The sequence below is a fragment of the Myotis brandtii genome, unplaced genomic scaffold, assembly GCF_000412655.1.
Source record: "Myotis brandtii unplaced genomic scaffold, ASM41265v1 scaffold244, whole genome shotgun sequence".
Classification (NCBI taxonomy): domain Eukaryota; kingdom Metazoa; phylum Chordata; class Mammalia; order Chiroptera; family Vespertilionidae; genus Myotis; species Myotis brandtii.
The window spans coordinates 2,929,866-2,948,183 of record NW_005359225.1 but is presented as its reverse complement, the minus strand read 5'-3'; the positions used below and the strand labels follow the sequence as shown (position 1 = coordinate 2,948,183).

General features: G+C 39.0%; 1 protein-coding gene across 2 annotated transcripts in view; it reads left to right on the top strand.

Moving 5' to 3' along the window:
• Nucleotides 1-18,318, top strand: part of POLD3 (polymerase (DNA-directed), delta 3, accessory subunit) — a 59,139-nt gene that overhangs the window by 3,762 nt on the left and 37,059 nt on the right. For both annotated transcript variants that reach the window (XM_014540420.1, XM_005867073.2), the window contains exons 3-5: nt 7,514-7,616; nt 13,078-13,117; nt 14,659-14,791. In XM_014540420.1, the coding sequence (XP_014395906.1) occupies nt 7,514-7,616; nt 13,078-13,117; nt 14,659-14,791 (276 nt within the window). The remainder of the gene's footprint in view (nt 1-7,513; nt 7,617-13,077; nt 13,118-14,658; nt 14,792-18,318) is intronic.

The following is an 18,318-nucleotide window of genomic DNA, read 5'->3' as shown; positions in this document are numbered from 1 at the left end:
CTCTCTGTCATATATATTTATTTTGTATTTTTTTAAAAAAGCACACACAAACGTTATTGAGAATTCACATGCTATACAATTCACCCACTGAAAATGTATAATTTAGTGGCTTTTAGTATATCCAAAGAGTTGTACAATTAATTTTAAAACATTTTCATCAGCTCCAAGAGGAATCCTGTATCCATTTAGCATTCACTCACCATTTCCCTGCAATTTTGCCTGCCTCCTCTTCCCCCAACCCTAGGCAACTACTGATATATATTTCTGTCTGTAGATTTGCTTATTTGTATTTCATATAATGAAATCATGTAGTATATAAACTTTATGCTTGGTTTCTTTCACTTAGCATAATGTTTTCAAGGTTTGACCATGTTGTAGCATATCAGGACAGTAAGTCCTCACTTAACATCATCTGAAATGGCTTCTAATGAAACCAGTTTCACCATAGGCTAGATGATATAATAAACAAGAGTTAAGTTCCTACAGTATGTCATCAATATGATAATTAAATGGCCTTAGTTGAAGACCTGCTGTACTTCATTCCTTTTTATGGCTGAATTATTCTATTATATGGTGCTACTAGTTTCTTAGGGCTGCTATAACAAAAGTACTACAAACTTGGTGGTTTAAAATCACAGAATTATGTTGTCCCACAGTCCTGGAGGCTAGAATTCCAAAACTAAGATGTCAGCAGGGCCATACTCCCTCTGAAACCTGTAGAGAAGGATCCTTCCTTGCCTCTTTCCAGCTTTTGGTTGCCTGCCAGCAATCTTTAGCATTCTTGGCTGCATGACCCCCGCTCTGCCTTTATTGTCACATGGCATTTGTTGTCCCTGTGTGTTTGTATATTCACATGGCCAGTGTATAAGGATACCACCCTCCTCTGGTATGACCTCATCTTAACTGATTATATGTGCGAAGATCCCATTTCCAAGTAAGGTCACATTTTGAGGTGCTGGTGATTAGGAGGTCAACATATCTTTTTGGGAAACACAATTCAACCCAGAACATATGGATGAACCATATTTTGTTTATCCATTCATCAGATAATGTGCATTTAGGCTGTTTCCACAGTTGGGTGTTACAAATAATGTTACCATAAACATTTGAGTACAAGTTTTTGTGGAGACATGCATTCTCAGTTCTCTTGGGTATATACCTAGGATTGGAATTCCTGGATCAGATGACAAATCTATATTTAACATTTTGAAGAACTGACAAATTGTTTTCAAAGTGGTTATGCTATTTAATAATCCCACCAGCAATGTTTGAGGGTTCCAATTTCTCCATATTCTTTTCAACTCTTGATTATCTGTCTTTTTCAAATTTTAGCCATCCTAATGGGTGTGAAGTGGTATCATGGTTTTGATTTGCAATTCCCTAATGACTAATGGTGCTTGATCATCTTTTCATGTTCTTAGCCATTTGTATATCTTTGGAGAAATATTTATTCTGATCCTTTGCCCGTTTTTTTCATTGGGTTATTTGTCTTTTTTATTGTTGAATTATAAGAGTTTTTTATATTTTCTGGACACTAGACCCTGATCAGATACATGATTTGCAAAAAATTTCTTCCTTTCTTGTCTTTGTACTTTGTTGATGGTGTTCTTTGAAACACAAAAGTTTTTATTGTTGAAGAAGTCCAATATATTATTTTCTTTCTGTTGCTTGTGCTTTTCTATAGTGTCTAAGAAAGCTTTACCTAACACAAGGTCAAGAAGATTTACTTCTGTTTTATTCAAAGAGTTTTGTAGTTTTAGTTCTTACACCAATAATTATCACTATATTTAAGGTTTCTGTGTACCAGGTGCTTGTTAATATGTTAAAAGCCCCTCAGTCCTCACAATAAGACTACTCTATCATTTTCAAGTTAGGTGGTGTACAGTGAGAATAACTTATCTCTGCTCCATGGTGTCTGGTGCCTCAGCTGAGAATCCCCAGTGTCTGGAGCCCTATCATCTGTAGGCTTCTTTGTGGCTACAGTTGATGCTGGCCTTTGGCTGAGGCTGTTGACCAGACATTGCATGTGGTCTGTTTAGTATGGCCCGGGCTTTCATCAGAGTATGGTGTCTCTGGGTAGTTGGACTTCTTACACAGCAACCTGGGACTTTAAAAGCTAGTGTTCCAGCACAAGGCAGACGCTGTCTGCCTCAAAAGTCAAGCAGTTTCATGTCTACTTTATTCTTTTGGTTTAAATGAGTCACTAGCCCTCCCAGATTCAAGAGGAGGGGATGGAGTCCACCTCTTTCTGGGTGGACATAGAAGAGCATGTGGGATGGGTGACATTGTTGCAGACATTTTTGGAAAAAACAGTATGTCACATCGTACCTTTAGTGCTTGGCACATAATAGGTACTAATGAATATTTGTTGAATACTAAGTCCTATGGTAGATATTTTCACAAACACTTATCTCACATAATCTTGTTAGCAATCCAATCTAATGGGTGTTATCAATCTCTGAACAGTTGAGAAAATTGAGACTTGAGTGTCCTGTCACCTTTTCTTATTTTACCTACTAGAGGCCCAGTGCACAAAATCGTGTGTGAATAACTCGTTTCTGCTTGCCTCAGCTGGCTGCCCCACCCTCCGCTGCTAGTAACCCTCCGCTGCTAGTAGCCCTCCGCCGCTAGTAGCCCTCCACCGCTAGTAGCTCGCGCCCTGCCCCGCGGCGAGAGAGCCGCTGCTCATTTGGTCATGATGGCGTGATGGCCATGGGCCTTTTATATAAGAGATGGTATAAGTATTTATTTACTTATTTATTTTTAACATTTGAAATATTCTCATTTTATTTTTTAAATTTTTATTGAATTTATTGGAGTTACATCGATTAATAAAATTATATAGGTTTCAGGTGTACATTGTTTTGTGTGTTCACCACCCAAAGTCAAGTCTCCTGTCACCATTATCCCCCCGCCCCCTTTATCCTCTACTACCTCCCCCTTTCCCCATGGTAATCATCATACTGTTGTCTGTGTCTTTAATTTTTTTGTGGTTTTTGTGTTTTGTTTTTTGCTTAATCCCTTCAGTTTTTTCACCTAACCCTCAACTCCCCTCCTCTCTGAGCTGTCAGTCTATTCTTTGTATCTATGAGTCTGTTTCTATTTTGCTTGTTATTTTATTTGGTTCATTAGATTCCACATATGAGTGAAATCATACAGTATTAGTCTTTCTACTATTGGCTTTTTCTGTAGTGGAAGCATGTAAAGTATCATTGCTGGCACTGAGGGCAGTGATTGGGCCTGATTGGTATTGATTTGCTTGATTTATTAAAGAAGTATTTTTTTCAGTTCTTACTATATATTTAGTATTATTTTAGGCTCTGTCATAAAACAGCAAACCTGATAGACAAGGTCCTTCCCATCATTGATTTATACAAGATAATTTCAAGTTGTAAAAATACTGTGAAGGAATTAAATTAGGTTAGGGAAGGCAGAATCCCTATACACTGTATTTGTCCTGGTAAAAATTATGGGTGGATCTGATCAGGAGGGAAAATTAATAAATTAAAATGAGACGATATAGTTAATCATATCTGTAGGAAGGACATCTTATAAGAATTCATATATATTTCCATTCATATTTAAGAATATTTTGCATATTTTATTGGTAAAATGTTTTGTGTGATCAAATGAGATAAACATGTTTTAGAGAAGGTATGCAGAATGACATTTTTCAAAAAGAGTTTGTGCAGTTTTGACCTCCCTGTTAATATAAAAGAACTGGAGTTTATTTGGAGAGATAAATACTTAGAGGATGTCTGTGATGATAGACTTGTAGACAAAAGATTTAGTCAGCAAGCTTGAGAGCATCTTGGGCATGGCACCTGCCTATCATTTCTTCTATTAGCATGGTCCTAACTAGCATAAGTAAACGAAAATGTTCATGAATTTGTGTTACCTTATTTTCCCTAATGCAGTTGCTGCATGGAAGGAAACACTAAAGAGAACAAGATAGAGCGATCAATAAAAATGCTAAATATGGTACAGTTTTGTCCTTAGGGAGCTTATAGCCTACTAGGGATGGCAGATATATAAGCAGTTAGAAAACAGCGTGGTACGTGCTCTAACAGATATGGGATAGACCCTGTTAGAGCTTAGATGGCAGGGTGTCCTGCCGGCCTGTGGTTTTAGGGAAGGCTTCACATAGGAGGTGATAACTGATCTGCTGTCTGTGTAAGGAATTAGGTAGATGAGGTCTGGGCAGAGCATTCCAGGCAGAAGAAAGGGAATACAAAGGAGCAAGGGGAACTGCAGAATGTTTCATGATGTTACGGGACAGGGGACCTGGCCCTGAACATGTCTGCCTGCCTAGGGCCAGCCCATAGTGTGTGGGTTCTTGACTTTGTGCAGTAAAAATTTCACAACATGAGCCCAGGTGACCATGAGGGTACATTTATTAAAGCTGACAACAGTGAATTAAGGACGATCTTAGCATAGGAAACGCACCAGGAGAGCCCAGGCTGGGCTGCTTTAGCTCACTGGGAAGTCAGAGAAAAGGGGGCTTTGGAGACAGGTTCAGGGGGTTAGCCCGGGACAAACTGCCGTTTCCCATTGCTCCCCTGGTTGCAAGTCTCTTGGGGACCCTTAGAGTTTAGGAGATGCGTGCCTCTTGGGGAAGAAGAGGAGAAAGGGGAAGGGGAGGGGGTGCTCCCCAAAGGAAAGCATGAGCTGGGTCCTTTGTCTTGGGGTTTTTTCTCTCTCTCTTGTAGGCGGGAATCTTAGGAGAGGTCTCAGGGGAGGGTTTTAGTAGAATATTCACTAGTTTTCCAGGTGTGCTTTACCAGGGTCACGGTCTTACTGACTGGTCAGTGCCAGGGCAGGCAGTTGTTAGTCATTACCATTGGTTCTGGTGTCGTCCACCTGGTTTTGCTGCTTTTCTGGGCTGCGAGCTGAAATACAACTGAGGCCTAAATGTTATCCCTAGGGAGGTGACCTTCTGTATCTGGCTATAAATTGCTTGGCCAGTTTGTTCAGCTCTCTGCCTCAGTTTACCCACTCCACTTGCCAAGGAATCTACCTAGCTCCTTATCCTGCCTCAGTAAGACTGAAAATAGTGTGAGTGTGAGAGATACGGGGGTCCAGAACAAGAAGCGTCTTACATGTCATTACTGGGGAGTTGAAGTTGATCCTTAGGGGATGGAGAGCTACTGAAAAATTTTGACGAAAGTATAATACTAAAGACAAGAATACCAACTACTTCTCAACATCACTTAATGAATAACTGGCATCTCAGACTTACCAAGCCCCAAAAGCTAACTCCTGATTTCTGCCTCCAACACCTACTTCTGCTTTTCTTCATCTCAGTGAATGATAACTTTATTCTTTGAGCTGGTTAGTTCAATCATTCATAACTCCTGTTTCTCTTATACCCATCAGGAAATACTGTTGTTTTTCCCTTTATGTTCTCCCAGAATTTTTCCACTAATTTACTACTTCCATTGTGACCACCATCATCTGAGCCACCATCATCTCTAGCCTGGGTTACTGCATTAGCCTCCTGACTAGTCTCCCTGCTTCCTTCCTTACCTATCAGCAGTGTATTTTACACACAGCAGTCAGAGTGGAACCTTCTTAAAAGTGAGGTCATAGTATTTCTGCTCTAAACCTCTGATGACTTCCTTGCTTTCAGTTCTACACAGGGCCACAAAGCCCTGGCACTTGGCTGTCTCTGCCACCACTATTCTTCCTTATTCTGTGTCAGCACACTTGCCTCCTTTCTGTTCTTCCGACCTTGCCTACATTCTTGCCTCAGAACCTTTGCATACGCTGATCTCTCTGCCTGGAACATTATTCCCCAAGATATCCACAGTGGTGGCTTCCTCACTTCCTGCAGGGCTCTGTTCATGAGGCCTTTCCTAATCACCTTATATAAAATAGCAAAAGTTCTTCTCAGGCACTCTCTATTCTTACTTTTCCCTCTATAGATTTGCTACCATTCAACATACATTTACTTATTTGTTTGTCTCTCTTTTCTGCAGTGTAAGGTCTAAAAGGTTAGGAACTTTGCTTTGTTATTGCTTTCTCCCTAAGGCATAGAACAGGAACTGGCCACTCAGTAAAGTTTTGTTGACCTAATGACTTGATTTGCATTTTCCTGTGGCAGCCTTGTGGATAATGAAGGAGTGGGGGTGCAGAATTGACACTTGGAATTGAAATAGTCCAGTCAAGAGATTTAAAGGGCATGGAATCAAGAATTACTTGGGAAGGAGAACTGACTAGATTTGGCAACTCACTGGAAAGGGAGAAGTGAAGGATAATGACTCCCAGATTTCTGGCTTGGGTGGCTTAGGCAGATGTTGTTGTCAGGAATTAGTGAAGCCATGGGGATGAATGAAATAGACCAACCATCCTGGTTGGCCCAGGACTGTTGATTTTAGCATCAGAAGTCCATGCCTCAGGAAACCTCTCAAATCCAGGCAAACCCAGATGGTTGGTCACTAATATACAGAGTGAAAAGATAGCTAAAGACAGAGCCCTAACTATTATGGAAAAGGAGGAGGTAATCAAGTCTGTGCAGGAAATGGAGCAGGGCAGTTAGAGGGTTGGGTAGCAGGGGACTCATTGGGGCACAGGATCATGGAGGCTAAGAGAGCAGATGCTTCAAGAAGAGAGTGGTCAACCGTGTAGGGTTGAGTTTCCCTTGGAATTTTTGAGTTTGAGTTTCTAGCTGTTCTTGGCAGAAGTCTGACATATTATAGAGACTCTGTATATATTTCTTGAAATAAAAGATAGAAATGATATATCTCTTTTGTTGTTTTTGTTAATCTGTGAGTTATTGAGGGGAGCCAACCTCTGATACTTGCTGGATCATAAGGATAAAATGAATTTAGGGATGTTACTGAAAGCAGCATTATTTCTATATCAGGTGTTTGACAGTCTCGGTTTAATGGATACTCAGAGCACTGGGCAGTGGGAGTAAGCTGTTCATTCTGCAGTTCTGAAACAGCATTGAATCTGAGTGATTATAAAACTGGGATTTCAAAGCTGGACATTTGTGATCATGTACTTAGTGGTTCTTAATGTTTTGGAACCCTTTTGAGAACCCTGAACTGTCTCCCTGCATAAAAACACATTTTACCTCCCAATTTGAGGGGTGGAGGGTTATAGATGGTCAATGAATCCCATGGAAAAGAATCACTAATCTATATAGTACCCTCCTGTTTATACCTCAGGATATTAAGAGACCTAGAAAAATTAACTTATCCAGAATCACATAGTGACTGAACTTATTCTTGGTTGAGTGTTCTATTCATTATATGTTACTGTTTTATTGCAGGTTCACTCTCTCTGGGCCTATTACTAGATTTCTTTTATTTCAGTTATGAACTGGGTCACTGTGCCAATTCAGTAAGTGACCCCAGTCTAACTCTCTGTCCATAAACTGAGCGAAAATTCTGTAGAAAATTTGATGAACTGTCAGATTTAATATACCTAACTTGCAAGTCACAAATTAAAAGTTGATGAGGTAAAAAACTCTTACTAATGGCTTTATTGTGCCCTTTGTTTGGAACAGGATGCTGTATGATTATGTTGAAAGGAAGCGAAAGGAAAATTCAGGAGCCCAACTGCATGTCACCTATTTAGTGTCTGGCAGTCTTGTTCAGAATGGACATTTGGTAAGTTCTCAGAATCTTACAATGAGCTTAAATATGTTTGAGCTATCAACTGTCAAATAACATGGAGTGGGGGGAAGGGGAACATAAGATTTAGTATTATGGAAGTTTTAGAAAGCTACCTGTAGGTGATTGTTTTGAATTTTAGACTAAACTTAAAACTCTGAGAAGTTTTGGTAATATCTTGGCTGTGATGCAGAGACTATAACATTATTAGCAATTTTCCTCGGCAGCAAGACATTAGGAGACTGCTTCTGCTACTTCTCTTTCTTCCTCTTGAAGATGTATTAGGGAAAATGATGGTTAGTTTCCATCCTGTGCAAATGTCAAGTCACACACGCAGGTGTTCAGAAGTATAATTTTATTATTTTTTAAATGAAATTGATATTGATCATTCATTTCAGTAGGCTTATGTCTAAGTGGCTGAAGGATGGGGGCTAAGAATGCAGAGGTGTGGGTTGGGAACATCTTTATTCTCATTCATGTCTTCTGGTCTGGTCACCCCTCAACTCAGGTCACTGCTGCATTTTCATCATCCTGACCACAAAACTTTTTCAGGTCTACTGACTTTCTCTTAGCTACTTCCATGTCCCTCCGAGGGGCAAAGGGATCATTCTGCTACTCCCATGACTTGGAAGCTCTGCTGCAATAACTTGTTCCTTCTGCACCAGACTGATCCTTGGGAACTTTGATAATTCCTCCTCTCTGATTCCTCTAAGGCACATTGTTTCTGTTCTCACTTCCCCTAACCTCCTAACTGAAGGTTCTTTTTGCTTTTTCCACTACCATCAGCCCCTACAGAACGTAGCCCAAGGACCAAGGCTCCTCAGAGATCCACTAATATATGTGTTCCTCTTCCCTTTGACTTTCCTTCAGACTCGTACGTTAAGAAGCTTGATTTCTCAAAATACTGACTGGATTGGTCTTATAGCAACAGAGTCCCAAGCACATGAGATATAAAACTAGAATGGCAATTTAGTGATTTACAAGGAGAAACAAAATTGTTGGGGGATCAAATCCTTATATTCTCTGACCAGCAAATTTCTTTCCTTGTTGGTAAGTTAGTTGGCAAGCCAGGTGATAATCAAGATATTTGCAAGTGGAGAATCAGATGTCATTATATGCCTGAACACAAAATTAAGCAGACCTGGTTCATTTACTCTCAGAAATAAAACTGGCACCAGAGTTCTCTCTTTGTATGGCTCTTACATAGATACTAGAGGCCTGTTGCACGAAGAGATTCATGCAATAGGCCTTCCCTTCCCTTGGCTGCTGGCACCAGTTTTCCTCTGGCACCCGGGACCCAGGCCTTCGCTCTGGCTGGGCTCCGGCCAGAGCCCCCCCGCCCCCAGCCGTCAGGACTCGTGGCTCCGCTGATCCTGGGGCCGTGAGGCTCCCAGCTCCGCTGATCCCGGGGTGTGAGGCCTCGCGGCTCCACTGATCCCGGGGCGTGAGGCCTCGCTGCTCGGCGGCTTCGGGTACGTTTGTCTTCACTCCACTGCTTGGAGCCTATGTATGCAAATTAACCGCCATCTTTGTTGGCAGTTAATTTGCATATCGCCCTGATTAGCCAATGGGAAGAGTAGCCAAGATACGGTCAATTACCCTTTTTGTCTTTTATTAGATAGGATTGCCAGAGTTTGCATTTGGCTGTCTCCTTTCCCTTTCCAGGGTTAACTAGCTCTCTCCTGTCTTTCTGAAGGCGGCCTTCAGTCTAGTAATAGTCAATTCTTTACCTGGAAATCATTGTGTTTCTTTAAAGCAGTGGGTTTTATTTTTTTGGCCACTGATTATTTATTTATTTATTTATTTTTGAGAATCTGAAAGAATTCATAAAATTGTAAGTGTTCACATGTCTTCTGGAGCAGGACTTAAGGTTAAGAACTTATGTTTTAAGATAAAGTTGTAGATTTTTATTCTAAGCCACTTAAGCAGAGGTTCTTAAATTGGGAACTTTGCATGCATGGTCTTTGGGATTCAGGAGATGCCTGGAAAAACTCCTGAAAGTGCATTTAGATTGTGTTCCTCACTGCATTTTTTTGAGACTATTTTTCAAAATGATGTGTAACCGATATCAGTTAAAAACTTCTATGCTGTGGCTTGCTTATAAAGGCCTTTTATTTTTAAATTTAAGTTCTGCCAATATTTTTTTAAGCAGTAGAATGCTTTCAAATGAAATCTTTAGAATCCTAATATAAAGAATATACTGAGAGTAGGATTGCCACAGTTGAAGTGATTGTGAGGATTTTGAAGCCCTGTACTTACCCTCCTCACAGCCCCACAGGGCAGCTCTGTGGAACCCTTAGAATGACTGACCAAGTGTGGATGATGTTACCCATGTTTTTTTCCTTAAAGAGAGGCCTCCTATGGGAAGGCAGAATATTAAGCATAATTTCAAGTTTTGTTCTTTTTAATTCCTTCTTTAAGTTTTAAGTGTTTCTAGAAAGAAAAAGATACATTAGAGACTTTGTATGGATTTTTAACAACACTAGACTTTTTATTTTTCAGTGATCGTGATTCTTGTAAAACATGTTTAACAATACATAGAAAGTAAAAGCCTCCCTCTAATCTCATCCCAGAGAGTCTCCTAAAGAACTATTTGCACATTTCAGTGGGACATTTCGTTGGTTCTTTTTGTGTTGTTAGAGGTTGTCAGCTTGGTCCATCCTTTATGAAATTCCCTACTAGCTTTTTTCATCTAATGATTTTAGCTGAGATTATCAGTGGTTGCCAAACCGTGGCTTGCGAGCCACATGCGGCTCTTTGGCCCCTTGAGTGTGGCTCTTCCACAAAATACCATGTGCGGGCGCGCACGTACAGTGCGATTGAAACTTCGTGGCCCATGCGCAGAAGTCGGTTTTCGGAAAGGAGATAGACGAAACAAGTATACAAGACGAGTGTGTATGGGAGAGTTGGGAGGGGTCGACCTCAGCAAACGTACCTCAATCAGATTGAGGACGTTTTTAGCAAAGGCCAGCTTAGGAGCACCCTAATTAAGTTAATAACAATGTATCTACCTATATAGTTTAAGTTTAAAAAATTTGGCTCTCAAAAGAAATTTCAATCGTTGTACTGTTGATATTTGGTTCTGTTGACTAATGAGTTTGCCGACCACTGGCCTACATCATTAATTCACAAAATGGTGGTGCTCTACTTCTGTCATTCTTTCTGCATGCTATTGGCTGGAATTTTTTTATAAAGAAGAACTTGCTCTCAATAACTAGCCATGTTTTTCCTTTTTCTTTAAGTGCTAAAAAGCACAGGGGCTGAGCCTCAGCCAGGCTCTGGGTTTGTGAATACCGAACTTACTCCTGTGTCCTCCTTTTAATAGGAACCAACTGAATTGGAGTTCTACTCTGGTGTGCGTTGTTTTAGCACCTGCAAGCTGGCATTTCCACTGAGTTGTTTTTATTCATTTTCAATATCCCATGAAGCAGCATATAGCCACACTGAGCTCTCTGGGTTGTCCAAGTTTTTTCCGAGGGTAGAAATTATTACTTTTAGGGCTCTTAATACAAAGTTGCATAGGTTTGAGTAGTTAGTTCCTAATGCTTTTTTTCTCTTAAGCTCTGTAATTTTTATTATATAGCTTTGCAGAATATGACATTTTTAAGAATGCCTGTTTTGTTTAGATTTACAATTACATTTTTTTAAAAAAAGGCTATTTGATTTTATATTGCTCTTTTATGATGTGAATTTTGGCGGTTCCTACAAAAACATAAATATGTGTCTGCTTTAGCCAAATATATAAGATTTAGAAAAGCAAAACCAATATTTTTAGAAACAATACAATTACTGAAAATAGTTTCACTTCTTTGCAGTTGTTTTTGTCTGTAGGCTATATCCTACTAGAGATGCACAATCAGTCTATGTTTTAGAATCACTTGAAATAATTCCTCTGTAGTTAAACCACCAACTAGTTATATTCATATAACCCCCCTTTTAAGATAATTTTTATACATTACATTCTATTTTGCACTTTGCTTTTTTTACTTCTACTTAATAGTAGATCCTGAGCGTTACTCCATAGTAGCTACAGAAATATTCTGCATTCTTTTTACAGCCACATGATCCTACATCCTATATAATAAAAGCCCAATATGCAAATTGTCCCATCAACCGGGAGTTCAACCAAGGAGCAGGGCTGGTGGCAGTGGCGGCAGGCGGCCACTAGGGACCCTACCCGTGCATGAATTTCGTGCACTGGGCCTCTAGTAGATATTCCTTAGTTTATTCAGCTGTCACTTATTGACAGTTATTTGAGTTATTTATAATATTTGGCTATTACAAATAGTGCTGCAGTGAATAGTTCAGCGTATATGTGTTCTCTATATTTTTGCCAGTGTGTTTAAAGGTTACATTCCTAGAAGTAGGATGTTTATGTACTTCGTTGGGTATTGCCAAATACCTCTCCATTCCCAGCAGCAATGTTACGTGAATGCCTGTTTCCACACAGCACTTGTCATATGTTTCAGGGTTATTTGCATTTCTTTTTCTGTGAACTGTCTGTTCATACATCTTGCTCATTTTTTAAAGGATTGCTAGTCTTTGTTTTCTCTATTTTAGAAGCTATATATTAACCCTTTGTGATGTAACTTGCGGACTTTTTTTCTACTTTATCATTTGTCTTTGTACTTTGGTTAAAGTTTTTATTTTTTAGTCATCTAAAAGTTGGTTGTCAATTTTTATGGATTATTTTTATTATTTTTGAATTACAGTTAGGAAACTTCTCCATTTTCAGATCATATTAGTTTATCGAAGAATTCGCCCATATTTTCTTCTAGTACTTATATGGTTTCATTCTTTTTTTTGTTTGTTTGTTGTTTTTAATCCTCACCCAACGATATTTTCCATTGATTTTTTTAGAGAGAGTGGAAGAGAGAGGGAAAGACACAGAGAAATATTGATGTGAGAGAAACACATCGATTAGTTGCCTCTTTCAGGAGCCCTGACCAGGGCTGGGCCAGGGAGGAACCTGCAACCAAGGTACTTGCCCTTGGCCAGAACAGAATCGAACCCGGGACCCTTCGGTCTGCAAGCCAACGCTCTATCCACTGAGCCAAACTGGCTAGGGCTGGTTTCATTCTTTACATTTAGATCTCAGATCCATTAAGAATTTATTGTTCTATGGTGTGAGAGACATGTCCAATTTTTATTGAGTTCCATGTGATTAAACAGTAATTCTCATTACATTATCTATTAAAAAGTCCTCTTTTCTTTGCACTGATTTGAGATGCTGTGGGTTTTTAAAAAAATTGTATTGATATTTATATTCTATCACTTAACCTCACTGAGAAGTTTTAATATAAGCAAGTTAAAAATGACTATAACTATTAAACTGTAACATATTTTCAGGGGTACTTAATGTTCCTAATTTTACATCCAAGTGCAATTGAATTATTGGCTAGGAAACTTTAAAATCGCAAGTTGCACTTAACATTAATGAAGTGTTATTTCCTTACAGTGCCACAAGGTTGCAGTAGTGAGAGAAGATAAATTGGAAGGTAAGTTAGCAATTTAGCAAGTTTTACTTTTATGGCATCAATGTAGGTACACTAAAAAAAAAAAAAAATCTGCCCCTAACATTTACATACAATATAGTTAACTGTTTAACTGAAAATCTGTATATGCTTTTTATAAGTAGTTTCTGAAACATTAAAATATACTACGTCTGCCTAACTTCCCATTTTTAAAGTCAATAGCTGCTAACATTTGTAAAGCACTTTAATCACAGGATTTCAAAACTCGTGACAGACATACAAAAAACTATCATGAATACCATATGGAGCATCTAATCAACTGTAAAAAGATAGTATTCTCTAAATGTGTTGTGTTCTGTAACAGTTTTTTTTAGATAGAAAAAGAGATAGAAAAAGAATCTTTTCTAAAGTCAGAAAGACAATATAATTTCTAAATTAAATTTGTCTATCGGTTTCAAACTGCTATTGTTCTATTTTTTAAAAACTCAATTCAGAAGAATTGTATAACAGGCAGTGGGCTCCACATGATCTTGGACTTATGCCTCAAGACAAAACCTGCATTATTGTACTTTTTAAAAAAATTATTTTTTAAAAATCTTTACTCAAGAATATTTTTTCAGTTGATTTTTAGAGGGAGTGAAAGGGAGGGTGAAGGGGGAGGGAGGGAGGAAAGGAGGGGAGAGGAAGGGCGGGAGGGAGAGAGGGAAAGAGAGAGAGAAAAAGAAACATCGATGTGAGAGAGACACATTGATTGGTTGCCACCCTCATGCACCCAGATCGGGGGGTGGGGAGGGAACCCACAACAGAGGTACATGCCCTTGATCTGGAATTGAACCCTTGGGTCCACGGGCTGATCCTCCAACCACTGAGCCAAACCAGCCAGGGCTACACAATTATACTTTATAAAGAAAGACTCCTGCTGGTGGAGTTGTTTTATTACAAATTAATATGATGTATTCAGGAGGGTGGAGTTGTCTACTTTTTTCTTTCTGAGTTCCCACATTGGTAGGCAAAGCAAGATTCATTCAGTTGATAACCAATACATAGTGTATACTCTGTGTCAAGCTCTGGGCTAGTCACTAGAGACTTGGAACAAGTTAGGCATAGTCCTTTCCTTTATGGAACCTAAAGTTTGTTCCTCTGATGTTCATTTGTGTTTTTCCTTTGCATACTCACCTGGTTAGTAGTATTTGTTATAGAGTTGCTTTCTCATTATATGCTAGAGTGTAAGAATCTTGAATCTTGCCTGACTGGAAAAAAAAAAATCACAGTCATCATCAATCATTCATTAGTATTTACTAAGTGTCCACTGGATGAGTGATACCTTCACAGGTGCTGTGCTTAGAACTGACTCACCACCACCTACCTTGTCATACATAACGTCCCTGTTGGAGACAGAAGAGGTGATGTTATACTGTATACCAGTATGTGGCTATTTGGCCTTTTAGAGCTTTTTGGACCACCACAGGTTGTAAATGGTTTTAATGCAGAAGGGTTTCTTGTTAAAGTCCCCACATGCTATGAAGGTTGTGTGTTAACAGACTGCTTTTCCTGTTGACTTGTAGCAGTGAAGTCCAAGCTAGCTGTGACTGCCAGCGTCCATGTGTACAGCATCCAGAAAGCCATGCTAAAGGACAGTGGGCCTCTGTTCAATACCGACTATGACATCCTTAAAAGCAACTTGCAGAACTGCAGCAAGTGAGCTCCTTAATGTTCCTTGTGGGCTTCTTTACGAATTGATTTTGTAAGATGTTTACACAGTGGCTGCCTCTTAAGAGTGAATGCCAGGTCTAGTAAAACCCCATTTATCTTGCAGTAAGACACATGGCTGGTTTTATTAGTACATCATAAGGTGAAAAATAGCAGCCACAACCCATATTGAAAACCCCAGTGGACTCCCCATAAATCTATTTCTCATGTATTTATCCTGTCACTGTCACCAGAAATGTTTGTTGTGCCCCCTCATTACTCCTTTACCCTAGTCTCTGCTGGTCTAAATTCTGCCCATCTCTTAAGAACCAGTTCAAATGTTTTCCTTCAAAAAACTATTCCTAATTTGATATCCCCTCACCTTCCATCCAAGAGCAATTGATCCTCCATAGTCAGTATCGATCTTGTTCATCTTTGATATCCTTGATAGCACAGGGAAGTGATGAACTATAATGCATGTGGGTTTTGAGAATTGGTGGTCCTGAGCATGGGTCGTGGCTTTGCTGCTTAATACTCCTCCATGGCTTTGGACAAATTATTTAAACACTTTGAGATTTGGTTTCTTCATCTTTAAATTAGATATGTAACGCCTACTTTGTGGGGTTATATTGAGGGTTCAGGTCAGTTCCCCAGATACATGTTAAATGCCTACTACTTTGATAGATACTAAGAAAGATAATATAAATTCATACAACAAAGATCGGATGTGTACCTACAACATGCTACACTCTATAGAGTGAATATGGCCCAGTGCCTGCTTAATATTCTGATTATCTGGGATGAAGATACAGATTTTGGAATCAAAGAAAATAGGAAATTAATTGAGTAGACATAGTCATACAGAGAGAATGTATAGAATGAAAGAAAGACAGAAAGTAAAACTCTAGGTCCTTGGGCAAATTAACCTCTCTGTGTTTCAGTTTCCTCATCAGCAAAATGAAGCTAACCAACCTGTCAGGCTGTAGAGCATTAAATGAATTAATGTATGTACAATGCTTAGTACTGTGCTTGGCACATAGTAAGCATTGTTTAAGGGATAGCCATTTTTAAAGGATTGTCAGAAAAAAGGGGGCCTGAGAGGGAGCAGCTAGAGACAAGAGGAAAATTACAGGAGTATGTGGAATTCTGAAAGCTAAGGAAAGAGTTTCAAGGAGGAACTGGTTGATAATTTCAAACCTTGCTGAGAAGCTAAGTAAAATAGGAACTGAAAAATGTCCATTGGATTTAGTGATGGTCTTGGAAAGAGCATTTTCAGTGGAGTGACCAGATTCTGGTCAGCTGAGTTAATACAGATAATTCTTTCTAGAAAATATGACTATAAAATGGGGGAGAAAGAGGGAGGTAGCTAAGAAGGAACTGAGACTAAGGGAAGACATACACAGTTTTAAAGTTGAGAGTGCCTTGAACTTATATTGTTAGGAAAGAGCCATAAAAGAGGAAATGGTTGAAAATACTAGGGAGATGAGATAACTGATAGAGGTCAAATAGATATAGAATTGCCAAACACAATTTCTGTAAGGTCTATGAATATAAGGATCGTGTCTATTTTGTTAACCACTCTCTACCCATAATGGTGCCTGGCAGATGATAAGCGTTCAATAAATAATTGTTGAATGAACTAATGTTAAACATTAGTTCTTTTCCTTTAGTTTAGAACCTTCAGTGTAATAGGCATACATATATGTGTTAAATATAATTATATAACTGAAGAGTAATAATTTATAAGTCTTTGTCTTCTAGGGAAAGATTATAGGAAATAATACCTGATACATTTATGTAAATTATACTAGATTTCAAAAATAGTCTATTAAAATCCAGTCATGGTATGTCAAGCTCTAAAAATTATTTCTTCTGTTGTATCTAGCAAGTAAGCAAACAAGAATAAAGGTGACTCAAAGGTTCAAAAAAATTGCACAGGGACCTCTAAAATAAATATGGCAAGTAGAAATGTGGTAATAGCAAGCACTTTAATGAAACTTTACTTAAATACTTGAAGTAGCTTTGGTAAAAATGTGAAGAATTTCTCTCCAATAAAGAAGTTTAGTATTTGGTCCTGAGAATTATGGGCCAACTGAGATCTGACTCATTGTTTCATGTGTTTTTAAGAAGTGCTGTGACAGGAAGAAAGTTGAAATTTTAGGATTGAGCAGATTCTTCTCTCTTCGGACAAGTTCCCAGCTTAGTTTGGTCTCTTCCTCATTGCCAATTCCTGGTCCTGACCCTAAGGTGTGGAATGTAGACCAAATGGAGAAAGAGTTGTCTTGGGGCCAACTTTAGATGTTGACGGTGAAATAAAACATTGCTCTTTTCCTTGTACATGGAAGCACTGTAAGGCCAGAGATGTAGAGTTGTGGGTGAAAGGAAATGATTTCCGTCTGTTCATAATTCTGATGCACAAAATATTTGTGTTAATGTAGGGTTTTCTAATGTGGACCACAATAAATCAGTGGAAGATTTTTGGAACTATAAATTCTAGCTTTGGGGCTGTTCAATCTGAAGTTACTTTTGAAATTAAATGATTTATCAGGGTTGGTTTTTTTTTTGGTTTTTTTTCCTTAGGCCAGTTATTCTAGCAGTTAATCTTGAATTTGTGCCTGGTTGATCTCTAAGATAATTGCTTTCACCACATAGTTTAACCTCCATCTTCTCCCACCCCAAGTTGAGGTGAAGACGGGAGAGAAGCCAGAAGCCTCACTTTCAGTGGCTTAAATAATCATTCTTTCAGTATATATTTCCTGACACTTTTATATGCCAGGTCTTATACTGAGTACCTGAAATACAAATGATGAATGGTACATTTCCCTAACTTCAAGGAGCTCTTACATACCCGCAATAAGCAAAAGACTGGGAAATAAAATGTTCTTTGTTAGGAAAAGTTGGGGAACTTTACTTTTCAAGGATAGCCGTTTGAGAAGGCTAGATCAGTTATCCATTCACAATGTGGAATATTACATCATGGATTTGTGTGAAACAGTCATGTCTACAATGAATGTTCCCTTTAATACCTATTCAAACAGTTCCAAATTTCTTCACTTGGCTTTGGACATACTTATCTGGTGCTGTTAGTTGGTATTATTAGAAATTATTAACAAACGATTGTTATGGACCAAGGTTATAGGAGGCAATGGCTGTTTTCCCAGCTTCTTCCATGTTTTATTTTTAAAAAATTTTATTGATTAATTTTAGAGAGAGAGAGGAAGGGGGGATTTGTTGTTCCATCTATTGATGCATTCATTGGTTGTGGTTGCTTCTTATATGTGCCCTGACCAGAGATCAAACCCCCACATTAGCGAATTGGGATGATGCTCCAACCAACTGAATGATGTGGGCAGGGTGCTTCTTCCATGTTTTTTGTTTTGTTTGTTTCTTAATATATTTTTACTAGAGGCCCGGTGCATGAAATTCGTGCACGGGGGTGGGGTGGGGGGGGGAGGTCCCCTCAGCCCAGCCTGCACCATCTCCAATCTGGGATCCCTCTCACAATCTGGGACTGCTGGCTCCTAACTGCTCACCTG